Genomic DNA, 27,349 nt, shown 5'->3' on the forward strand with positions numbered 1-27,349 from the left:
CAAATTGAATTAATTAACAGCAGAACTAATCCTGTTTCAGTAGATGACCACAAATGGCTGATATTGTCTGGGCTTGGAAGCTAAACAGGATCATACCTGCTTAATTTTTGGATGGGTAACTACCAGAGAGTCTTAGGACTGTGGCCTAGAAAACAGTGCAAACAATCTCCATTCTCTTGCCAAGAAAACTGCATGGATATATCCATGAAGTAAACATAAGACAACTCAACTTGAAAGAAATTTTACTTTATAAGTAATTTAAATATAAAATAATTTTTTAAAAAGAAAAGAAAGGGGAGATTTATCAATAAAAGAACTCCAGAACACTAAACAGATTACTACAGTGTCCTCTTTGCTGCTCATGTGTTGGAAAGCTGTGTTTTGATTCATTGATAAATTCCAAACATTGGAATTATTGCCAGAGACATTACAAATATTCTTGAGAGCTATGATCTTTTAAAAATTGTGGAGACAGTCTTACACATTTCTAAGTAAAGTACAGCAATATAAGAACAAACCCGAATGTAGGTTTGTAGGTTATGTTCTGAACCTCTGATCACAGGCAATCTTCACTAGCCTTTACTGAACATTCTTGAAGGGATTCTGCAAAAAATGAAACTGCGTATTCTGTTCCATTGATTGCATTTTAAAAGGGAACAATTTTTAAAAAATAACTTTCCACTTTTGCAAAAGTCATTCAAACTTCTTATTCTAAAGCTTGCATTAATTAATTAATTAATTATCTAAATTTCATCTAGTGTTTAGGACTCTGAATTTTTCAGTGTCCTACATAAATGATAAATACAGTGCTTCAGAGGCAGAAAAGACATGGAATAAGTTGAATGAACGGCTATGAAATGTGTTCCCTGATACAGTATATTGCTTGTTTTTAAATTCTATACATGTTTTAAAGCTGCTTTAAGATTATTAAACTTTTCTAAATTAATTGCATTGTGGAAGACCTAATTTACCCTGCTACTCTTAAATCAGAATTATCAAATAACATTGTAACTCCTTTATATGTAAAGAGAGCTAAACTGTAGAATATTTTATGCATATATTATGTATTTTCCTTGCATATTTTGCAGCAATAGTTATAAGTATTTTATTTTTATTTTTTTGTAAATATTTTATTAGCATTTTTTAACATAACATAAATCATTATAAAACATAATGTTGTCTGGGTAACATTTATAAGACAGTCCTTAACAATTAATTTCTATAATCTATATTCCATATGTTAATTATTTCATTTCCCCTTTCCCCAACGTATCTTTCTTTGCAAAACATTACATTAAGACAGTTTTATTTGCTTAACAACAGTTCAGTATATAGTTTCAATAATCCTGTATATCATTTTAGTTGCCTTATCATAAATCCTGTCACCATGTTTATTTCAGCTTATTTCTCCCCTTTTTAAACACTTAACTACATTTACCTTGGTGGATTTCATTCTGTTTTTTCCATACCCTCTCATATTTTTATATTTCCCAATCAATAAGTAAAAAAAAAGAAAAAGAAAAAGAAAAAGAAACAAAAAAAAAGAAAAGAAAGAAGAGCAGCTTATTTCTCCCTCCAAATTCTAAATGTTCTTACAAATAACAATCAGTTCAACATTCAACTATATTTACATTAGTGGATTTAAGTACTAAACTACAAAAAAGAACATATGAAAATATGTATTTCTCCTAATTTAATATATATTTATTCCCTCAATTTCTCATTCTTTTTAACCAAGAATGTATTTAGTCTATTTAAACTTTGAACATTCCATTCAATAGTTCTAATCATCTAATCCTTTAAATCAAACACAATTTTTTATATTTTTCTTATCATCACATTTAAGTAGCTAAAACATTTGCTTTTGTTTAAATCAATTCAGCTCAGAAGAATAGAAAAAAAAAACCAGGGGAAAAAACAAAACACAATTATATTGATTTGGAGGAAGAAAAAGAAGAAAAAATTTCCCTCTAAGAGTAGTATATTTCAAAATTTTCCCATTTCTTAGCCATATTCAAACAAATGTTTCTTTTTGAAGTATTCTTTCTGAAATATTCCATCTTTTTCCTGATGTTTCATCATCATTTGTTTCCCTAAAGGAAATTTTTTCTCATTCTTTTCCTTATCTTCAAAGTTGTTTAGACGTATTAAAATATTTCCCAATTGAATTAAATCACAATTTTTTATTTTATATGATTCCATCTTCAAGTCTCTATCCTCAAAATTATATTTAATCATCTCTGCTATATTTTCCTGAGAGAGTTCTTGAAGTGAAATTAAGTTGAGAATAAGTTGATTCATGCTCTCAAAGTTCTTCTGCATTTCCTTGTAATTTAAAGTCATTGTCCTTTGAAATTTTTGCTGCTTATCATATACTTCCTTTTTTGAAATGAGCGTTTTATAAGGTTCCTTCTTTGAGTCTCTGTCTTCAGAATCTTGTTCAGTCATCTCTACTGTATTTTCCTGAGGAATTTTTTGGAGTGAAATTAAGTTGAAAATGAGTTGATTCATACTCTCAAAGTTATTCTGGATTTCTATGTAGTTTAAAGTCATTGTCCTTTGAAATTGTTGTCGCTCATCACATGTTTCCTTTTGTAAACTATTTATTGCTTCAGCTGTTATCTTTGTTTAAACAGGTGCATTAAAGCTTAAAAGTTCAAAAGGAAAAAAAATCCTCATCCACCAGCAGGTGTCAGCATTTGCTCATTTTTCATGTTTTTCTAGTTGTGACTCATGGACTTCAACTCCCAGAATTCTTGTTTTCTTTCTCTAAAGGGTAAATGTCACTGCCCAACTGAAAGGGAGGGAGCGAAGTCCCCCTCCCCCTTTCCTTTTTCGGAGATCTCTTATTTTGGGGATTTTCTTCTTCAGGAAAGTAGGTAGGATAGAGAAAATCAGTATTCTTACCCAGATTCAAGCATGCTGTTTATTATTTCACTTAGTTTAATCGCTTATGACTTCTGTTGCTTCAGCTATGACTGGACATGGCATAAGCCAGCCTTTTCTTCTGTTGGTTTCTGGGAGGCTTCTCCTGGACTGTTCAGAGAGACCACCGTCTCTCCTAAGTCCCTGGGATTTCCTTCCTTCATTCCACCCCTTCAGGGTAGATTCTGGCCCCTTAGGGTCCCCAACAAAAAGAAATTTCAGCCGGAGGATCCGACGTTTCGAATTCTCCAACTGCTCCGCTGAGAAACAGGAACCAGAAGTCCCAATAATTATAAGTATTTTAACTGCTCTCTCAGGGTTTTATCTATCTATTTATTTATTTGATTTCTATAGCTGCTCATCTCAGTCAATTATTCTGAATAACATAATTCAAATAATATATTGCAATTAAAAACTAAAACTTTTAAAAACAATAAAAACAGTAAAAACATCCAGATGAACCAGGTATTAATAAGAATTCTCAAGGTGATTCCCCAACAAGTTGAATTCTGTACTTTTTTCTGACCTGTAATTTGAGCTTAAAATAAACAATAAATGATAAATCTAAAAACAAGGAAAACTAAAAGCACTTTTTCCATAGGCCACTGCAATTTATGAAGTGAGAATCTCCAAGATGGCTCTGTCAAAGAAAAATGTTTACAAGCTAATATATTTATTTAAATAATGTGAAAATGAAAAAAAGCATTTAAAACATCTATCCTGCTTATACTTCACTTTCCTACCCTAGCAAATATTCAGGGCAGCTATATAACTCAACTTCAGAGTTCAGTTCATGTTAATCACATTTATCTTGTCTTGGATTTTCAAATTAAATGTTTAGAATTTGTTATATATGGAATAAAACTGGAAATTGCCCCATTTCAAACAAAATGCTATGAATTTTATCTACTTCAAGTTAAAGCTATTCAACAAGTTAAACATGAAATATTTGCTACTCCCAGGTAAATTCTGCGAGCTGGATGCAATGTTCAGAACAATTTATTATAATCTACAGATCAGATTGTTATCATTTTAGCATTCACATTAATCAAGGAAGTTGATCTATGCTTGGCATATAACACAGGAAAGTTACCTGCCTTGGAAGAAGTAAATAAAAATTGCATTAAAAACTGAAGATAAGAACCCATTAGGAAAAGCTTTTAGTCATATATGACTAATAAAATAGATCCTGGGAGAGGGGATAGTTTAATTTTGATACTAGTCAACTGCAAATCCATTACTACCAAGAGTCTTTCCAAGACTCTTAGAAGTAAGAGCCATGGTGGCACAGTAGTTAGAATGCAATATTGCAGTATTACAGGCTAACTCTACCGACTGCCAGGGGTTTGATCCTGATGGGCTCAAGGTTGACTCAGCCTTTAATCCTTTCAAGGTCAGTAAAATGAGAACCCAGATTGTTAGGGGCAATATGCTGAGACTGTAAACCGCTTAGCTGTAAAGCATTATGAAGCAGTATATAAGTCTAAGTGCTATTGTTAAGCATTTTTTCTTTCTTGAAAAGAAAAAAATGAAAAGAGGCTAACATAATGTCTGTCTTTGTATCTGTAAAAAATCGAGATTAGCTCGTCAGAAATTTTTAAAACTACTTTCTTAATATATAATCTCTTGCAGAATCTAATATCACAAATAAATAAACTTTCAATGATGCCTCTTCCCTTCATGTCAAGCATTTAATAAAACAAGGTTGACTAAATAAAGTTAATTTGCACTTCAACACTTAGGCACATCATGGAGGGGCTGCAGGCACCCATGGCTTCTGCCTTGCCAGCTTTTGCTCTAGGGCACCCTTTGATTTTGCACCTGTTTCTGCAGAGAAGTGCAGCCTCAGCCAAAAGCAGGTACCCTCCCTAATTCCTGAAGAAAGGAACCACCCGTATGTATTGCCTCTGTCTTTTGTGATTCAGTTTATTGGCTCCGTCAGCCTCTCATTACATCCAGCCATTGAGCATTACAGCAGACTAGGGAGGAGGTTGAACTTGTGAGCACCCCATTTGTTTGCATGTTCTGGAATCCCATAACACAAAAGTGACTACAGCTATAATAAAATACCTCAGAAATCCAGATAGCAGCAGTATTATTCTGAAATAAGCTCCAGTGAGTTAATATTCCACATCAGGATGCACTGCTTCAGTTTCTTGTTCCCGCTTACAGGTGGAGTTGTAATTGTCAGCTTTGACAAATATATAAACATATGTAAATGTTTATCAATTTGTTTAGGATTGGTAGACTTGGCGATGTGAACTAATGTCAGAGAAACAATACCTTACAAAGAAGTGGGATTATGCAAGCATTCATATAAAGCTATTGTAGACACTCAAATGAATTGCACAGATTTTGTTTAATTTTGTAAAAGAAAAAGCTACTTCAGTAGTGTCATTTGTGTCGAATAGTTATAGATGAAAATGGAAAGTTTTGTTAGAACAGGTAAGAGTTTCCAGGGATTAGATAATTCGTAAATTATCTTGCAATAATATTTTCCTTTAGGTAAAGTTGAACATTTAGAGTATTTTTTTATTTTTGTTTTTTATGATTGTACTTTTAATATTATTTGGAAAGGGGTTTTTGGTTTACCTAGTGAATAGATTAAATCTAAGGATTTTTAATTAAATTTTGTTGATTTGCAAATAATTACAAATGAATTAAATGAAAATCTCTTTAAATTTACATTGCTGTGACTTGTTTTTGGCACCATGCTAATGATCCTAAACTTACTAGTACGGGAAACAAGCCATTTAAAATTAAATATATAAACACTTTTGCTGCCTCATTAGTGCAGTGTCTTAGATCTATTCTAGTAATAAATTAATAAATTAATTTAATATTTAATAATAATAATAAAACAAGGAAACTATTCATATACAGTGGAAGAAACTTTCATTTTCATGATCATATCCCATATAACACAAACTATGCAAGATTTTCATTGACAAAATAGCAAATATATCAGTTAAGCAAAAAAGAAAGAGTGCTTGCTGTACAGGTAATGTCTATCCTTTGTGTCTAGTCCTTTTCACTAATTAATTAGGAAGATTGATGTACTGCATTTTTCTGGACTGAATACATATTAAAAGAGAATTATACTGTAGATTCATTAATAAATAAACTATGTGTAAAAGTCTATACATAGTGGTTTGAGCTTAACTCTCACTTATTGTCATGAATCCATGGAAATCAGAAAGCATCATTTCCACTTTAAATCAATTTAAATTGATTCTAATACTACTAAGCCTAAAATAATGGTTTAGTAGTATTAGAATTTTGAAAAGGGCTTTGGAGACTGCAGGAATGGTAAACATAGCTTCATAAGTTCTTTTAATCAGTAACTTAATTAATTGCTCAGTCCAGGTAATTGTAACTTAAAAGTTTAAATTTGGCCAGGAAGTCAGTTTAACTTCAGTGTTTCCCATCCCTGTGCATATACTCACAGAGGCGAGCCATTTGTCAGCTTGTAGTGTTATGAGAATCCCTTCTGCCAGAATAAAAGTGCAACTGTGATTTACTATCAACTTCAAGCTGGGTGCCCTGAAGTAAAGTCAAGAAGGGAGATTTATAGTCAAAGAAAAAGTTACACCCTCAACTTCTGAAGCAATTGCATGAGTTAAGACCAAGCAGGACAGCCTCTCTCACTCTTCCTCAGACTGTTTTAAGAACTGGGGGAAATCAAGCATGGATAAGGAGTTCTTACTCGTTGTGTGTGTCTAGTTATATAATTTAAAACATTTTATTTTTATGTTTGTATGTGTGTACTTAAATAGCATAGGTCACCCCACCATTATTGAAAGTATGATTATCAATGAGAGCTGAAGATGCTGAGGGACAAAACTTTTAAACGGGTTTGAAAACTGAAAGGGCTTAGAATCAATTAACCTAACATATTTTACATCCAAAACAATTCAATCCTTTGTCTGAGCCTTTGAAGATAATTTCTCAGAGGAACAACTTCCGAGAGGTGTTTTTTTTTTCCTCAGCCATCTCAAGGAAACAGAGGCTTTAACTCCATACAAGAGGTGAGTTCTGGCCTATTGCTAAGAAAGAACAATGATTCTTAAAGTATGCTCTGTGGAACTCCCTCATTTCCTCCAAATAATTTTAAAATATTGTGCAAATAGAACTCAAGAGCTATGACAAATGTTTTACAGGTTTTAGACCCTTTCAGTTTCACTAGCCAAAAAAGTATTCTGTCACAGAACAAAGAGGAGAAGTTGGCAGATCCTTTCACCAATGTTACATTTGACCCAATTGGGGGGGGGGAATCAGAACACTTTTGGAAGAAAGTTCACAGAGAAGTGGAAAGGTAGTACTGATCCTATTATTTTTTCTTTCAATGCAGCTTTGTGAAAGTGAATTCTCAGCACTTGCTTAGATCACTTAGATTGAATATGGAAATAGCTGAAAGTTACATTACCTATAAGACTTTCATACTTCAGCTATTGATGAAACATGCTATTATACACAAGCTCATACTTGCCATGATGACTTGTCAATGTATTACATATAAATAAAAATGGGCAGAATTTTTAAAACATGTTTTATTTCAATACTTTCTTTCCTTAAAAAAAATCATGGGTATTCTTTTTTTTAAAAAAAATTGTTGGATCTTTCATTTAAAGAACAGTAAACAAGACAGCTAAAAAAAATCCAACAAATCTGAAAATTTAAAAATATAACATAGTGCTACAGTTATTACTAAAATTAGGCAGTAGAAAATCCTGGGGAAAGAAATATGTTTCTTGTAGATTTTTCAAAAGCTGAGGAAAATGGGGGAAAAGCTTAACTTGAAATGTATTTCAAGTGAAATCTGGGAACGATCCCTTTCCCTCTGATGCAACCTATAATGTCCATATAAACTTAGGACCAATTCATGTCTTCCATAGAGACAATAATAAAGACATCATAATTGAGAGTGTATATGCTTCTTGCAGGTAGTAGTGTCAAATGATATCTAATGAGAACTAAGCTGGATCTCAGAGGGATGTTTGTGTAGGATAGCAGATTTTTATTGCATTTTTCATCATTCCTGTGCAATGGTCAAAAAAGCCTCCTATTACACCACTGTATTCACACATCAATCTTGCCAAGGAACAAACTCTTAATGTTCTTTCACTGCCCCACCCTATTATGACAGGGAGTTTCATCTATCCATCACCACCCAATAAGTAATATAAATTTCAAATCATTGTTTATTTGTTTATTTTCTACTTAGAGCAGATAGTAGTACCTGGTTAAGGTACTACTAAGCTTGAAAAGCTTAGCAACGTTAGACTTAATAAGTAAGGGAAGGAGTCACCTCTGCAGGAAGGGAGACCAGCAGGAGATTCCTAAGTTGTGAGCTAGATTAAAGAACCAAAAAATTATGGAAGAACATAGTGACAAAACGGTTCCTTATGCTCTAAATCAGGAATCCCCAACTCCCGTCTGTGGACTGGTACCGGTCCATGGCATGCCAGAAACTGGGCTGTGCAAACAAGCGAAGCCCCATCCGCAGGATGCAGGCAGCACATTAAACCACGCCCCCTCCGGTCTGCAGAAAAATCTCTCTCCACAGAACCAGTCCTTGGTGCCCAAAAGGTTGGAGGCCACTGCTCTGAATACTAAAATGGATGTTCCATGAAGACATCTGGAAGAGCCTTGAGTCAAGAGTCTTGCTTCTCTTGTTTGTTAGAGCTCTAGCCTTTCTTTCTTTCTTTCTTTCTTTCTTTATTTCTTTCTTTTTCTTTCTTTCTTTCTTTCTATTTATTTATTTATTTATTTCTGATGCTTAAAGTCATTTATTGCGTAAAGTTTTCTATCTGTACTTTACAACTTTTGCATACATAAAGAGCATCTATTTTGTAACCTACAATTTGATCACAGAATAATGAGGTGAACAAAGGGCAGCTGGGATGGACATATTTATTTTAATTGCATCACATAGTTCTTATAGGTTGAAATGAGCACACATTGTTTGAGGTACAGAACCACTGAAATGTGAAATCAGGATGACAATGAAATTGATTGCAACCTAAATATAATTAGAAAGTATACAGAGAACTTAGCAATCTATCTGTATATCATGAATCTTGCAAGCTCCTTGACTAAGAGGGCATATTTCTAGCACTTAATACCTTTAATAACTTCCCGGGACAGTTAGGTATATATAGACTGATCACATTATATTTAAGCATATCTTGAAAAAGCAGATTCAAACTTAGCACATTCATAATAAATTATTTTTCCCAGAGTATAATTAACAGCTAACTCTCAAAAATTCTGAAGAATTTCACCATCATTGTCCACATTTTTCAACATAAGCATCGTGCCATGTACTGAACAGATGTCTACAGATCAGGGTTTCAACTGAACACCGAATATTATATTTAGACAAAAATAGATGTTATAAACAAATATAAGCATATACCAACTTATACCTAGGCCCTTTTTTAGGTGTTAAAGCACTTTTTTTTGGTTGCAAGTGTAAAGTAAGTGCAACTCTTAGTGACTACATGTCACATTCTTGGCAACAATACAGTAAAATATGTTCTTACAAGGTCTTCTTTTCTTTTTTAATTGCTAATCTATTCTGTAGGTCTTCTACTGCTATCCCAAATACTAAACAAAAACTACTTAATTTTTCAAGATTGGGTGAGGACTACCACTAATCGTCTGATTACAAATTATGAAAAGTATGTCACTATGACACAGAACAAATCCTTCTCATTGTACTGATGTCCTAATTTTGGAAATATGAAAGTCAAGGGGTTTGTCCTGTGATGTCATAAGACATATTTCACCATTTCTCTCTTGCTAGATTCCTAACCTTGGTGCTATTACCTTCCATTCTAAAATAGCTTTACACATCTGCCAGCCCAAAGAACATGTTTTAACTTTGTTAAACTAATGAGTTGATTTCACCTGTATAAAGGAAAATTTCTCAATTATTAAAATATACAATGTATGTTCGCTAATTAAATTCACAAGACAAAATATATTTCCCTTATGTATGTGTATGTGTTTGTGTTCATAAATAAAATAAAAATCCTAAGATGCAAACTTAACTCTTATAAAGGAAAGAATATGATTAAAATACTGCCTGGTTGCCTCTTTCCAATAGATATACACATGCTAGAGAGGTGACTTTGTTTCCAGGTTTAGGATATTATACCAGTTTCTCTGTTTCACTTCTTTCTTTGAGTGCTCTTCAGGAATAATATTAGAATTATAGTTGGAAAATCCTGGAATACAAACCAGGACCTGCCCTTCATCTTTGTAAGATAAAACATCTGATTGCATGAAGACCCAGTACCAATTCAAGCTTGTTTCCAGGCTAAATTATTCTTTGCCCAATTGTTTGCCACATTCTGAACATAAGTAACTTCTTACAACAATTTCATATTATTGTAGAGTCTTGCCAAACAAAAATAGAATCTTATAATGCAACTACTTGAGGGAGTATTGCGCATGTTCTCTGGAAAACAAAGTGTCATATTTTCTGCTGCATTTTTGTGTGTCTACTGTTCTAACCAAAGATGCAATATAGCCTGCTATTGTTGATCTTTGCTTGACTATTACTAAAAATAAATGTGTTTATTAATAGTAAAAAATTTACCCATTCCTCTACTGAATCTTGTTTCTTCACTTACTCTACTCTACATGTACCAAAACCCCAAAAAAGTCACTATTAGATGAAGACTTCATAATGTCTGTAATTATAGAATGCAGTCTTCATTTTGCATGCTCTTGGGTGTGGTTGAAATGCATGTTGAAACTGCACCTAGGTTTTAGACATACTAGGCAGGTACTAGTTGGAAATTTTGGCACACAACTTTTATTTTTATAATTTCAGTTCTGAGCAGAGTTAATTTGTATAGACAATTGGCAAATCCAAAGAGATAGTGATTTAAAATACGTCGTGGGTCTTTTCATTTCCTCACTGACATTAACCAATTATTCATTTCCATTAGAATTCTGCAGTAGAGGTATTAAAATAGTTTTCCCATCAATCATTTGAATTTCAGCTTAAAAGCATATGGATGGGAACATCTTAGCTTTTAGCGCTCCAGGACAGGCATTACTCTTCAAGCTGATTATTTATTATCAATCTGTCATATCAGTGATAATGATTTATTCAATATGGGAACCCAGACTGTATAACTCAGGAGGAGGAAAGCAATTGCTGGTATTGGTAAGAATATCACTGAAGAATTTCAGATAGTGAACAAACTTGGGAAAGGGTGCATTTCTGTCCCTAGAAATTTTATTTCATCAACACTGCATATTTTGACCTGAAAAAATAATAATTGAAGGTAGCTAGGCAAAGAACTATGTTCTCAGTTTAATTGGGCCAAAATACTTAAGTATTTAAATATTTTGTCCAGATCAGGTACCTTACACAACTGTGTCTTCATCGGGGGGGGGGGGGCTTTATGTGTATCACATAAAGCAGGGGTGGGCAATTAATTTTCCCAGGAGCCACATTGAGAAACTGAGATTGTTGTGGAGGGCTGAACCGATCGACCTGCAAAGGTGTATAGGCACACATGCATGGACATATGTAAGTTGAAAAAAAAAAAGAATAGCAGTCACTTTCAAAATAAAAGCAATGCAGCTGTATTGTGTGTATGGTGTACACTTTTTAACATGTGATTTGTAATAAGACACCAGGCTGGAAAGGTTGACTCAGCCTTCCATCCTTCCGAGGTAGGTAAAATGAGGACCCAGATTGTTGGGGGCAATTAAGCTGACTTTGTAATAATGCTGCTTGGGGTGTGTGTGTGAAAGCCCTAATAAGCAGGCATATACATAGAATGAAGGCTATTGCTAAGCACATTGATTTGTGCTTAGATTGTAAGCCGTCCTGAGTCTCCGGAGAAGGGCAGGATATAAATGGGATTAAAATTAAAAAAAATGACTATGAATTCAAGTCCCACCTTGGCCATGATAGTCAGTTGTGTGATTTAGGCCAGTCACTCTCAGCCTAATTCACTTCATAGAGTTGTAATAAATAAATAAATAAACAAACAAACAAACAAAGAAAGAAATTTGAGGTTTTGCCCAGTCTCAAATGTGGTTAACCATTCTGTTTCATTTTGTCTTATCTATCCCAGAACAAAGTCTTAAATGCTTTGCTGCTTGAAGCTAAAGAGAAAATTGCAGTGTTCTCCTGTTCTTTGCTGTCTTATAATTATTGGTAAATGCTTTAGGTTTTTACCCTGTACCCATTTACCTCATAAGAAGACCCTTAGACTATAGTTCTTACTTTTTACACAAGCTTACCTATTATTACACTGTTTGTTGATGAGGTATTTTATCGCTAGAGAAATCAATCATTCCTTGCTACTTGAACTTATTCATCATTATTGCAAACCTACATCCAAGTATTAAAACTTTAAACAACAGTGACATTATCTTTTTGCAAATTACCTGGCATTGTGTATCTGTGCTGCTGAAGGGCATATGCGAGTTACGTAACATCATCCAACGTTATCTGTGTGTTTGTTTATTTAACCACAAGTTGTTAATCTAACAGTCAATAAAAATGATAAACTGCCTATGTACTATTTCTGTTACAATAACTGGAAGCAGTCAGCCCCACAAGCACTAAAAGCATAAATCATAATATGCATGAAGTTGACAGTTTTAATTGCTTAGCACTGGCAAGCTTTAGTCAAGTGGGGGCATCATTGGTCTTTGAAACATAGTCTGGATAGACCTATTTCTTTCTAAAATAATGCCATTGTGAACTATCAAATAACATTTCTTTTAACCTCTCAATTTGACAGTCTCTGCACATTTGGCATTCTGGATGCACGCGTATTGGAATTTTTTTTCAAAGCCAAATAATCACATTAATGTTCATGAATGACCGTCATCCTTTTTTCTTTCTTTCTTCTTTTTTACACTAATGCTTGAAAGTTTTGGATGCATTCCAGATGAGCAGCTCTCACCAGTTAAGCACATGTAAGAAATATTTTTAAGTATGAAAGAAACGGCCGTAAGGCAAGAGTAATTTTCAACTTTTATTTTTAGAAAAACTGAAAGAATAGGTGCTGATGTTTCAAAAGGACACCATTTTCCATCATTTCACGTTGGGCCTTCATTTGATTTTCATAGTATTGCCTATATTTTGACTTTGATTTATGTGTGTATGTCAGCATGTGTGCAGGTACATGCCTGTGAAATAAATTACAATCAGCTTTGACCTCAGGGATGCTTTTACATGACTTGATTTTGAACAATCTTCATATGGGTGTGTAACATCACTAGACTACGCAACTATGTGCCTTAAGACTTTAAGCAATTTATGCTAGTAGTTTCGTCAATGCAGTTGGCCAGTTCTCATGTAAAATTGGAATCCTGTGTAATACATCTTTCAGAGACAAGAGCCAAAGGCTAAGTCTCTAGATAATGACTTGAATTTCTGTCTTTTTCCAAGTTACCCTGATTGTAAACTGACAGCTGTGAAGGACCTTAACTGACATCAAAGGATGCAGATCATCCAGTTAGATCAATTAATGTTAATTCTCATCTCCCATTTAATTCTTTAATGCGTTTCCCATTTTCTCTGATTTTTTTTCCAGCCAAGCCCATTACCAAGTCCTGTTTTGGGGAGAAAGCCAAATGCTAGTCAGTCATTGCTTGTTTGGTGTAAAGAAGTTACAAAAAACTACCGAGGAGTAAAAATCACCAATTTCACTACATCTTGGAGAAATGGTTTATCCTTTTGTGCAATATTACATCACTTTAGACCTGACTTAATGTAAGTAGGAACATTTTACATTTAAACTCCCATTTCTTACTTTTGTTTATTTTCAGTTTCTGAAGTGCCATCTTGTGGAGTGGGTCAGAAATGGGTAAATAACTTTATATTGTGGCATTTCTTAGGCTTTGTTCTAAAACCATATGCTGATTCCTCGTTTTTGTATGCATTCCTTTTTTTCTTTTTAATCACAGGAAAGCAACTGACGTCAAGATTTTTAGGAAAATTAGGTTACTGTTTAAATGAGATGGGACAATCATCCTGTAGCTCTCATGTGCCATCAAAAAATGACCTGATGGCAAATTTGGTTGTCATACCTAGCCTGAAATCCCTGCGTAAATTAACTTCTCTTTTGACATAGAAAACTTCAGGCAATGAAACAGACAATCTTTACATTTATTTATATTTATGTATTTATTCTTTTAATTTTCTACACTATTAGCTTTCCTGATTGCTGTGAAATTGGTAGTTACTGTACACTGGTGTTTTATGTTAAATTATAATTTGCTGTAAATTGTGGTTTATTTTAAAAATGGATACTTTTTTTCCATAAAAGTATTTTACATACCCACTGTGCTATTTCCCCCCTCAGTGACTACAAGTCCCTGAATCCTCAAGACATTAAGGAGAACAACAAAAAGGTAAGAATCGACAGAGGGAAAGAGATAACTGATATAGCTTCAATTCTGGATCATGGCAGATTTTTATTCATTTTGGAGTGACTTTGTTTTAAAAGGTCACAATTAAACCTCCCAGACCATACCTCTTGAACACATTAAGTCTGGTTTGTCATGATTTGTAACATTCATGACAAATGCTGGTTGGAATTTGTAGGCCATCTTTGTAGTCCCTAATTAATAGAGGGAGCAAAGGAGAGAAAGTACGAGAGAGCAGTAGGTATTTTTATCATCCTATTTTCCTTAATAATTTAATTATAAATAAAAATATCATTGTTCAGTAATTATCTTGACTCAAGGCTTTCTCGGCCTTTGCTTTAATATGAAAGACTTTACTGGTGTGGTTATAATAACCTCTGTTTTGACTTTAGCTTTTATTTAAGAAAGAAGGAGAAGTAGAGATAAAACTTCACATGGGCTTTTATCCACCACAGTCAATTAAACTAAGCAGTAAGGTGCATTGCATTTTTATAATATGCAGAATATGGAACAATTTTTTTATTGTTGGAAACAAGATTTTTGTAAGGCAAAAATATTAATGAAATATTGTCTGATAGTATTCTGGGTCCAAGTTTATAATCCTCAGTAATATTAGGTAATTTAATACCCTTTTGATTCAAAGGAAATTAGTTCAGTGGTTTGAGACTCAATCTAAGAATCACAGAAAGACAGGTTGGTACTTAATGCTGCTTTTACTACTCAAGACACTCATTGTAGAAATTTCATATTTTAATTTCCATACGATTCCAGAGCATTGGCCTAGAGGGAATCATTTAAAAATTGCTCATTTTCCACTTGATTAGACTACAACAAAACTAACAGCAAATCAATTTGGTTTCTTTTATTCACTGAATTTTTATTAGATAGTGTGATTTTCTACTTTTTTAACTGATCATTTTTTTAAAGATTTAGCACACAACATTCAAGTTTCAGAAGGAAAACTAGCTGTTTCGCTTCCCCCTTCTTCCTGCAGTGAGCAAATTGAGAAATATAGGAAACCTATGTGACAAATGATGTATTCCTTATGCTACCCTATGTATGGATTGCATATGTCTTCTCCATTATAAAAATCATTTTCCTGAAAATAAGTCATTAACTGCAGTTGCAATAACATATATGCCGTCTTTTTTTAAAAAAAACATAAGGTTGAACTAGAACCTAGAACTAGAAGGCTATATCGTTTTCAAAATTATATTTAAAGCGTCTAGTAGTTTGCTTTTGAACAAATATTGTGAAATCAACAAATCAACTTTCATTTATAAAAAATTGTGATTAGGAAAAAATGAAATTAATACTGCAACCCTCAGCCAGCTTTTCAAAAGCAGCATTGGTCTTTATTAAAGAAGCAATTGTTTTTGCTATGCTGTGTGCATCTGTTCATATATATTTTCTTTCATCACTTTGCAACCCTTTGCTTGACAGCCCTACAGAGTGAGCTTCCTGCAGATTTATTTCCTAGTCTCACAGAGTTCTGTCTGATAACCTGTGTGTCCTTGATGGGAATGAACACAACCCTGGGAAAAATTGCCAATAATATATAGAATTTATATTATGATTGTATTTTCTATTGTTAATGATTCCACCTAACCAATTAAAATAATAAGTGATTTTTTTAAAAAAAATATCCTATATGTTTTGCCCCATAAATTGACATAAGGAAAAAGAAGTAATTTGATGGGTTCTGACTTCAGCTGCAAGCATTTAGTTCAGCAAAACATCAACGTCAATAGCAAAACAACATTGGCAGAGACTTTTTTAATTATATGTTTTATGAATTAAATAACTTTTGATATTAGTCGTTCTCTTTCTCTCTCTGTCTCTCTCTGTGTGTGTGTGTGTGTGTGTGTGTGTGTGTGTGTGTGTGTGTGTATCTCCTTAATAAGACTAAAAATGTGAATCCTGGGTGTGTACATCGAGCACCAGGATAGAAAAATAAACAAACTGTTTAATATGCAAAGCACTTAGCTTTTGTCGGCCAAACTGCCAATGTCATCAGAGCAAGAATAGGAGATCCGGGAGTTTGCCTATATAGCCGGCTGCTTTTGCACCCTGCTCATTGAGCGGGTCACCGGTCTATTGACTTCAAACGCCATAGCGTTTCTAAATGTCCCACATTTCTTTGCGTGCTTGCAGGATCAGAAGTTGTTTTTTTTTATTTATGGTCACTCCCCTGGTGAGCGTATACACATCAGGGAGCTGATTACCCAGCCGCAGTTGTTTTGTACCTCTCCCCCTCTTCTTTGGTCGACCCTGAGCCTCAGTCTCAAGACCTAAAGCCAGGCATGTTGTGGATTCATCCTTCCTGGGGATTATTGTTGTGGCTATGCCCTCCAAATCAGGATCTAATATAGGGGATGTCCCAAAGTCTGACACAGGGCACATCTGGTAAGCAGGTAAAAGGTCTATATGACAGTTAATGAAGTTTTCGTCAGATAGTCATGCCTCCTTGAGCAACCAGCCGCCCTTGGTGTTATCCAAGGTGTTATTCTGGTGTTATTTTTTTGTTGGGGAGTGGCTCTTCAAGATGCATTAACCTGGCACGCAGGGTTTGGTCCGATCTATGGGCAACATTGATATTGTAAGGGGCTAACAACCACACAGTAGCTTCAGACATTCCATTAATATTCAGGAGTGTTGTCCATGTGGTCAGCATTGCTGATATGTTATCTGATCGGCTACTTCGAGATTCGTGTGTCCTGCTGTATCTCCTAACAAACTCAGCAGGGTAGCCGTTAAGCCTGCCTATACGCTATAGATATTTCCTCTCCTCGACTTTGGCCCTAACTGTATAGCAGTGCGAGCCAACCTGTCCAAACAATGTCCGAATGCAACTGATTTTGTGTGCCACGGGATGGTTACTCCTAAAATGCAGGGTTCTGTCCGTGTGGGTTGGCTTGCGGTAAACGGTCATATGATACAACTGTGGTGGGTCTTATTACAGGTGGGGATGAGACAGTATATAGGGCAGAGATACAAAAATTATCCATATGGTGTAGTAACAACAACTTGCACCTAAACATTGGCAAGACGAAAGAGATGGTGTTAGGCTTCCGGAGAAAAAAGGAGGAACCTGCCCCACTTTACATTGGGGAGGACTGTGTAGAGAGAGTTTCCTCCTTTAAATTTCTGGGAGTCTACCTCTGTGAAGTCTGACCTGGAAAGTTAACACAACCCAGGTGGCTAGAAAGGCCCAACAGAGGCTTCACTTTCTTAGGGTCTTGCGGAAGAACAGGGTAGAACAATGGCTAATGACCCTCTTTTACCCGTCTACTATAGAGAGCGTCCTCTCGTATGGTATTGTGGTTTGGTATGCTGGTCTGACAGCTGCGGACAGGAAAGTATTACAGAGGGTAGTGAGCACAGAACAAGACATTGTGGGCTGTTCCCTGACATCACTGGATGACATCGCCAGGGCTCGTTGCCTTGGAAGAGTGAGGAAGATTCTCAGGGATGACTCACACCCTGGACGGTATCTCTTTACTCTCCTACCATCCGGTAGGAGATATAGGAATATAGCCAGCCGTACCAACAGGCTGAAAAATAGCTTTTATCCGTGGGCTGTTAGGCTTTTAAATGGGACATAATTGACTTGGGAGGCCGGTGTGTGGTGTAGTTGGTTCACATGGTGTGGTAGGATGGAGGGTTTGTTGTCACTGTGTGTTGGGGAGAGAGAGCACGGGGGGAGGCTCAGCTAATCTCAATGTACACATGTTGTACTTTGACAATAAAGGTTTATTATTATTATGGAGAGTGCCATTGGATTGACGACTGACTAGTACATCCAAAAAGGCAAGAGAGCCATTGGCTTCCTCATCAGCAGTGAAACGGATGTCCGGATAGACTGAGTTTGGCTCATCCATAATTTGACAATGCTGAGGCCATAGCCCGGGATAACACCAAGGGTGGCCGGTTGCTCAAGGAGGCATGGCTATCTGACAAAAACTCCATTAACCCTCATATAGACCTTTTACCTGCTTACCAGACGCTTAGGGGATGGGAGGAACGATGCTATGACTTACGACGGGCACAACGAGCCTGCTCTTTGCAGAACCTGAACAACGCTGCTACAGGCAGAACAACAGCGATCCCCAGGAAGGATGAATCTTCAATGTGTCAGACTTTGGGACATGCCCTGTATTAGATCCTGATTTGGAGGGCGTTTGAAGTCAATAGACCGGTGACCCGCTCAATGAGCAGGGTGCAAAAGCAGCCGGCTATATAGGCAAACTCCCGGATCTCCTATTCTTGCTCTGACGACGTTGGCAGTTTGGCCGACGAAAACTAAGTGTTTTGCATATTAAACAGTTTGTTTGTTTTTCTATCCTGGTGCTCGATTCTTTTCTTTCTAACACATATATATATAAATCCAATATTATCCCACACAATCGTGTTATCTCCTAAGACATTTCTATAATGTAAAGCTACAGTCATGAATTTACTTTTTTCAGTAAAACTGTTATTGAAAGTAATAGAATCAATTTCTAGGCTTATCTGTAAAAACATTAATAAAAAAGGAGGCAAAAAACATATTTATTGTTATGTCAGACTTTGACCAACATGTCAACATGTTTAGACAGATTATTAGAGTAGTTCTGGTGTTTTCATTGATTTCAATTGATATCTGTCATTTATCTATCACCACCTGTCAATAACAATTAATATGCACCATTTATTTGTTTGTCTGCAGAATGTATCTGGCATTTTCTTCAAGGTCTCATAGCATCAAAAATAATTTAATGAATAACTAGAAACTATGTGCTAAGCCAAAGTAAATAAACAGATAAAGATACGGTACATTTTATTTTTCATCACATGAGGGTATTTTTTAAAATCAGAATATTTGGAGGTTTGTGGAATCTTGAATTTTAACTTAGGTAGGATTTAAAATTTTGCTTCAAATTCAGGTTTTTCTAATCTATCTTTTCCCAGAAATCTGTGGCACTCTGCTGCCATCTGGCGAGCATCCATATTTTTCCATTCTAGATTTGATAGCTCTGCCAGTAGAGGATGAAACTCTTTCATCACCTAATATAGCAGCTGGCTATTTCTGCTGTCTGGCTGATTCATTTTGAAGCAGTTATAATTTATGTTAAGGTTTTTAGAACAATACCCAATGCAATACAATGCTGCAATCTAACTTGAATGGCGTAGAAACATTGTACACTGGAGTTAGACAGTTCTCATTTTTGCAGGAAAACAACCGATCCAATATAAAAACTGTAGCAGATTAATAAAATTAGTTTAATTTCCAACACAGCACCTCTTCCAGACTGAGAACATAGTCATTAAGGAGAGAATGTTCAATAATAATGTCAGGGTTGCAAACTAAATTCAGAATTCTCAGACATAAGTTGCATTGTATGTTAATTATTCAAAACAATCTGTGTTTTCCCTGTTTCTCAAAGACAGACTGGATTTTCATATAGTTTTCTTTTAATTATTAGAAAGACATTTTGTAAATATAAAAATTTGTGCCGTTTTTCACAGAAGTGCCAATAAAGCTGAAGTTATGCCCACAGTCCCTTTGGTAAAACCTTTCTTGAAACACAATACTTTCCCCAACTTTGTCTTGGTTAGTAATAATTACCTGTAAATTGAGAAACAGCTGTGATTCTCCAAAACTAGAAAAACTTGATGCAAGTACATTCTTTAATGGAATAGGAGTAGTAGAGTTGGTCTCGTTTTTAGCTTAAAGCTCCGTAGCAGTTTGATAGACATGAATTAATCAGTGCCTATTCTACAAAGGAAAAATAGGGAGGAAGATGAATGGATGGATGGATGGATGGGCAGACGGTTTTACACAGCACAGATGAGCTGTTGTTTTCTGTTATACAATTAACCAATCCAAGCTAAATGACAGCAATTTCATGGCTAATAGAAGGCTGGTCAGCTAGCATAAATCCCACAATGGATTAGTATCAGGTTTCTTTCTATCTTTGTTATCTTAGTTTCTTAGTTTAAAAACCAGTCTGCATGTCCGTGGTTTTTTTTTCCTTTTCTCCAGCTACAGGCTATTTCTTTAGTTGCTGGGGCTTTGTATCACTCTAAACTCTGCTGGATAGAACAACATCTATTTTAAAATTTTCTGTAATAATAATTTCTAGCAAAAGATTACAGCAAGCAGCATCTTCTCATTATTGGATTTTATTTTTTTATCCCTGTACCTGACTGTGCACCTTTTGCATTTGCTGCATTGGTCCACATGGGTAAGGGGTTCTGGTCTGCTGAGAAATTCTATTACATCAGTAGAAAAACATCATTGGAACTAACCTCCAATACTTATAGCATTACGAGTGAAGTTACACCTATATATTGCAAGACTGTTTTAATGGATGTGTGCATTAGGGTGGATTGTGCCATCTTACATTATTCTATCCGAGAAGGTTAAATGCTTTTTCTCTGCCTCTTAAGATATCAAGAATAGAGCCTACTCTTGTCCCTATCCACACTGGGTCATCCTGCATTTTATATCTTGATTACTCTATTCTATGCATCACTTTCTCTCTCATGCACACACACACACACACACACACAGAGAGAGAGAGAGAGAGAGAGAGAGAGAGAGAGAGAGAGAGAGAGAGAGAGAGAGAGAGAGAGAGAGAGAAATTAGAATTTAATTTATATATACCAGTCTTCCATAATGGAAAATATCCAAATTGGCTCACAATGCACAAGGTATATGAGCAATATCAGGATATAGAAATAAAAGGAATTCCAAGAGCAATAATACATTACAAGCATAATGTCAGTGTAATATTCTGAAAGTCTGGTTAAAATCAAAATTTTAAAGGTTACTGAGCATATAGCCCAAATGGAATGAACATCATCTTTGTTTTGTGATTGCTCCAGGTCACCTCAGTTCTTAGCTGCATTCTCACAGATTGGAGCATGCAATTTTTTATTTCAGGTGAGAATACAAAGAAGTGTATTATCCTCTACACAAAAAATGCTCCTGAATATAGAACATTTGATGCTAGGGAGAATGGTTAAAACCTTTGCTACATTCTTCATGTGAAGACACCTTTTTCCCCAGGCAATCAATCAATAAACATTTTCCAACAGTTAAAAATAGTAGAATCATTAAAATGATACCATCTCATTTACTAACCATGTAAAGTAGTTTTATAAGAGAGTCAAGTGTGTCAAAAAGATGGCAATTCCTTCTTGTTCAAACTCAAACCCATATTGAATCATCCTGTTTGAGCACTTAGAAGGTAGCCTTGCCTCAAGTTGCCTTAAAGTTCAGGCAGTGCTTTTGGTGTCTGGCATTTTGATTCTCCTACAATACCTGTAAAGTATTGTCAAGATCCCAGCGACATGGCATGGAAATTTAAAATATGGCTTTCATTGTTAGGAGTGTTGGACCCAGATAGCTATAGGTGGTATTTAGGGTCAGTGGCAGGATCAGTCAGTGAACCTCCAAAAGGCTTGGGTCATAACTAACAGTTCAAGTGTGCTGATCCCTCCTGCTAGACCTGACAGCAACATTAAAGAGAGGAGAAATGCAAGTTGAACTCTTCTGACTGAAAGACTCATTTTAAACAAGTGCTTCTGATTTTAGTCTATTTACATGCGTACTTTGAAATTTCTATATTTTTTAATCAGTACTTGATTTGTTTTTAGGATTGTGCTCTATCTTAAACAAGCCATTTTACTGATTGCATCATGAGACTTTTAACGGCAGCAGTTTCTTGTCCATGTCTCATTTAAAGCAATTAAATGGCGAAATCCAAGAAAACTCTTTCAGAATCCTATGCATCTCCTGACAATTATCATACATTCCAGGAGTTTTATTTATCAAAAAGACTAACTCTGTTTTTGCTTCTTTTTTTAAGGCGTACGATGGATTTGCTGGCTTGGGAATATCCCGGCTCCTGGAACCTTCTGACATGGTTTTGTTGGCCATTCCTGACAAGCTGACTGTTATGACCTATCTGTATCAAATACGGGCACATTTCAGTGGACTGGAGCTAAATGTAGTTCAGATTGAAGAAAACAGTAGCAAAAGTACATATAAAGTCGGTAACTATGAAACAGACACAAACAGCTCTGTTGACCAGGAAAAATTCTATGCAGAACTAAGTGACTTAAAACGAGAGCCAGAACTGCAGCAGGCAGCCTTTGTTTTCCAGAAAGACCCAGTATTTGTAAACGACAGCAGAGTTCTAGAGTCAGAAAGAGACAGAGAACTTGAAGACACAAGTCACGAGTCACAAAATTTGACCTCTCCTCACAGGACTATAGGTGATGCACAGCAACCACAAAAGCAAGAGGGAAGGGTTTCGGGAATAGCAGAACCTGAAAAAAACAGTGCAGCACAAACACAGCCCTTGTTGGGAAGGAAAAAGCTTCTCAAAGCAGATACTCTAGACCTGAGTGACCTCGTGCAGATCAGCGATCTAAAAAGGGATGCACTTCCCACAACTATAGATGAGGATATTGACAAAAAAGGACATCAGAACTCTGACACTGCCATTTGTTTCTCAGAACCTGCAAAACAGGAGCACCTCAGCCTTAAAGACAGTAGGAAATTGGATTCTGAGTTACAAGTTGAAAAAACAAATTTGGAAATGGGAAATAAATCTGGATATCCCAACAATAGGGATATGGATATTAATAAATTAGATATGCAACTGGAGACTAAGCTAGAGTTTGAGGCCAAAACAGTGATACATCCAAAGGATCTGCCTGGAAAAACTGCACAGGTAAGGAATCAGAAACTATTTTCACAATATTATAACTTCCATTACAATTTCTCTTGCAATCAATTTCAGTAACATTTTGTTTCGTCAGAATTATGCTAGGGGAGGCTAAGGGGCCATTTTCAGCAACAGATAAAGATATTACTTACAGGAGCGATCTAAAAAAGATCTACTAGTGAGATTCCTCTCCTGGGTCAAAATTCTTCCATGAAGACAGCATTTTTTCCACAGTTGATGAATCTGGATCTCACCTAGAGTTGTCTTAGTCCAGTGGGAATGGAAATACTCATTATACTATTTTTTTAAAAAAAAACCCATTATTGATATTCCTGTCTGCCCTGTTAAGTATCAGATTGGCGTGGGGGATTGCTATTTGCCATCTCAAATACAAATGGGGCTTCAGCAAAGATTTGACTAGGTAAGGCAACAACTGGTTCCGACAATCATAGTGACCTAAGCAGATTTTCTAGGAAAAGGGTTTAGTGAGGTGATATGGAATTTTAATACTGTGAAAACATAAAGAGGACTGCAAACTGAATGTGGCTCTTCTTCCATTCTCCCAACAAATGGAAGCCTCATATCTGGCCCCCAATTCTGATTGCCTTTTATTCAAGAAACCCAATGAAACTGCCTCAGAAAGTAGAGATACACAATGAGGGAACAGTCTACAGTTCTTTCCCTGAATGCTAGCCAGAGCACCATCCCCAACTAGGAAGGGAAGCCACCCTCTTTTATTTCTTGGGGAGCTTGACATCAAGGTTGGTTGATTGGGATCGCTCTCCTTTCCTGAAATCTGCATGCCCTTGGCTCTGTTTTTCCCTCAAGTCTCTTCTCCTGTCTGACTGTTGAATTTTGTCAAACCGACTTTTTAAACAACTGACAGGAACAAATCCTCCCAAACTGACTATGTAACAGTCTGCAATCATTATAGTTCTGCTGTGCACAGCAAGCTGATTTCTCTCTTGTCATCCAATTCCATCCCATGTTTCAAAGATAGGATTGCATGTAAAAAAAGAAATGCTTAGGAGAATTAAGTTTAAGTTTAAGTTTATTATATTTGTATACCGCCCTTCTCCCGACTCAGGGCGGTGAACAGAGCACATATAAAATACAAAGTACAAAAGTTAAAAGAGAATTAAATATACGGTAAGCCCGAGCTAAAACAATAAATAATAGTATAAAAACCGCAATAAAAACCCCAACACATCCCCCATCAGGCCAGGCCGGCTTGTTCAAATAAATAGGTCTTCAGATCGCGTCGGAAGGAGCAAAGGTCAGGCGCTGTCCGGAGCTCAACCGGCAACTGATTCCATAAGTCCGGGGCGCCCACAGAGAAGGACCTCCCCCTGGGGGCCACCAGACGACATTCTCTGACTGGTGGCACCCTGAGGAGGCCCTCTCTGTGGGAACGCACAGGGCGGAGGGAAGTTGATGCCGGCAGCAGGTGATCCCCGAGGTACTCCGGACCCATGCCATGTAGGGCCTTGAAACCCATTACCAAAACCATTACCAAAATTAGAATTGCTATAGAACGTTGGAGGATGCTTCTTGCTCTCACCCCAAATCTTTAATGTGTACATCCAATAATGTTATATCACAAAACCTTAGAAGACTTTTCTGGTAACTTCCTTGGTTTTAATAAGTCATAAAGAGGGGAAGACGGGAGATCTTTTCCCTCAACATTGACATGACTCCCTAACATATTTTGTAGCAACCATTCCATACACACCTATTCTTGCAGCTGGCCCAGACTCTCTTTTGCTTGAAGCAAAGCAGTTGACAATCTGGCACAAACCTGAACTAATGAGCAAGAGAGGCAGAACCAGTCCAACGCAGCACAAGAAGGCTACAAATGCTTGGACTTCTTTTGGGGAATATTGTTGCCCTGTGGAATTTCTGCTAACTTACAGCTCGGTTATTTCTGATATAGGCCAAACAGGAAGGGGTAACCTCTGTTGCTCTTTGCTTGGCCCAGCCTCTTCACAATTGCAGTGGTTTTCAATTATCGGAGCTTTGTAATGTGTCCTATATTAGATAGGGAAGCCAGGAAGCTGTCTGCAGCTCACCAGCATACCTAGAATCCTCCTTCAATGGATAAGTCCCAGAAAATTGCTGTTTGAGGGCTGGATGGTGGTAGTTAAGGGGGGGGGGAAATAAAAGTTATAGCTTCATTTCACCCTACTAGAGTAAAATATAGTTCTCCTCTTAAAAAAAATTGGAATCCTGGCCTTGTTAACTTTTGGAATGCACTGCTCTGGATGCTGTAGAAACTTGTTATGGCCCTCTAGGTTAAAATGGATTTTAAGCCACAAGCAAGCAACCTTTCTTACTGCTCCTTGGTTTTCTATCTTCTATTTCTCTTGGAAAGTTGCCTGGAATACCTCTGCTTTTCTTAGCAGAGCAGTACAGTACCATGGGGTAGGTAGGCTAATTTGGGGCTTTGTTGTCTTTCAGTGTGACATATTTCCCTTTTATGTATTTTGAAGCAACGAATGTTATCAAGACAAGAAGAGTTAAAAGAACGGGCAAGAGTCCTGCTGGAACAAGCAAGAAAAGATGCTGCTTTAAAGGCAGGAAACAGACAGTTCTCCAGTTCAGTCGTCCCAGGCCGCTCTAAGCAACTGACTGATGTAAGAAATGTTCATTATTGTGACTTATACAGAATTTGCTTTTATACAGTATTTGCTTTTACCTGTGTGTCTGGATAGGGGGATGTGTTTTTGGTTAGCGTACAGCAATACTGTTGCTGGTGTAACACACCAGGACAGCAAAATATGGAGAAGACAGCAGAGAATTATTTATCTATCCTACGAGTGCTGAGCATTGTCTTTCTCCTACCAAGAGCCGATTTATTTCCCTACTAACTAAGGCTAAGGAAAGATCGCAAGTCCGTTGAAAGCTGTGCTCTTTGAGTGCCAGCCGATTTAAGATACTGGACAGATGAAAGGCAAAGTTATCTGTCATGCTGCAGCATTTCACCCAATACTGTTTGTCCCAGTGACCCTCCTTTTATCATTAGAATGAATTATTCTGATGGCTAAGCAAACCTAGATCCAATGGGGAGGCAGGTGCAGTTGCCTATTGCTCCACCAGTAACCTCAGTGGTGACCTGAAGAGGTTTCTAATCTCTGGAGAAGAAAGCTAATTAAATTTTTATGCAATCCTTCCCAAAGCAGAGATTGTCTATTGTGTCATTTCATGTGCTGTAATTTTGCAATTCTTAACACTTGCACATGTGAAATTATTCAAGTGCTGCAGCACTTATTTTGCTAATGACCACCGTTTGGCCAAAATCTTCTTTCAAAAAACGATTGAATTGTGTTTGCTGGGATAAATCGCCTTGCCCCAATCCTACCTGTCTCATCTTGCCTTGACTTGACTAGCATTTATCTGGATATAAACTGTTAGGAGCTTTTTAATTACTGGCTTCATACTAATAATTTTTATCTATGAAAAATAATTTCTCTTCCATGCAACTGAGCCATAATTTAGGAGCATCTACCGTTTGTTAATTCTGTTAGGATGGCAGATGGTTAGAATAGTTCAGGGGTGTCAAACTCAATTTCATTGAGGGCCACATCAGCATTGTGGTTGCCCTCAGGGGGCCAGGTGGGTGTGGCCAGGGTGGGCATGGCCTACTGGGTGGGCATGGCTAGAGTGCATATGGCCTACTGGGTGGGCGTGGCCAGCTCTACATAGTTCGCATCAAGGGTGCTTATGGGGGCCTGGGCAGGAGTGGGACAGATCTGAGGGTCTCTGGCAGAAGGAGGGTCTCTGGGCCAGGGCCAAGGCAGTGAGGGCCGTTCCCTCAGTGTTTCCAGGATGGCTTCGTGGGCCACATGAAACCACTTCGCGGGCCAGATCCGGCCCCCGGGCCTTGTGTTTGACATGTCTGGGATAGTTTATATTATTGTTTTGTTCCCTTTAACAATCAAGACTTTATATACATACAATGAAGTATTTCTGGAGTCCAAAACACTTGCAGAATAATGTCCTAATATAGTCAGTGTTGGATATAACTCTTATGACATTCAGTCTTTATCATTTAGTTATTAACCTTCACAATGGACCGTCTTTCTGCAGTACTCTTTATCGCACACATGCACACGCGTGCACACACACACACACACATATTATACATTCTCTGTGTTCCTTAATTGTGCCCCCACCCACCTTTGCCATAAACCATGTTTCTTGGGAGGGAATACATATTTTCTAATTTTGTTCATAGTGCTGTAATCTATTTATTCATGTTCCATTAGTAACTAAGGAGGAGAAGAGGAGTTCTA

General features: G+C 36.5%; 1 protein-coding gene across 8 annotated transcripts in view; it reads left to right on the forward strand.

Moving 5' to 3' along the window:
* Positions 1-27,349, forward strand: part of EHBP1 (EH domain binding protein 1) — a 295,160-nt gene that overhangs the window by 164,944 nt on the left and 102,867 nt on the right. For all 8 annotated transcript variants that reach the window (XM_083369525.1, XM_083369529.1, XM_083369527.1 and 5 more), the window contains 4 exons: positions 13,503-13,681; positions 14,274-14,322; positions 22,194-23,063; positions 25,547-25,690. In XM_083369525.1, the coding sequence (XP_083225651.1) occupies positions 13,503-13,681; positions 14,274-14,322; positions 22,194-23,063; positions 25,547-25,690 (1,242 nt within the window). The remainder of the gene's footprint in view (positions 1-13,502; positions 13,682-14,273; positions 14,323-22,193; positions 23,064-25,546; positions 25,691-27,349) is intronic.

This window comes from Vipera ursinii (assembly GCF_947247035.1).
Source record: "Vipera ursinii genome assembly, chromosome: 1".
NCBI classification, from domain to species: domain Eukaryota; kingdom Metazoa; phylum Chordata; class Lepidosauria; order Squamata; family Viperidae; genus Vipera; species Vipera ursinii.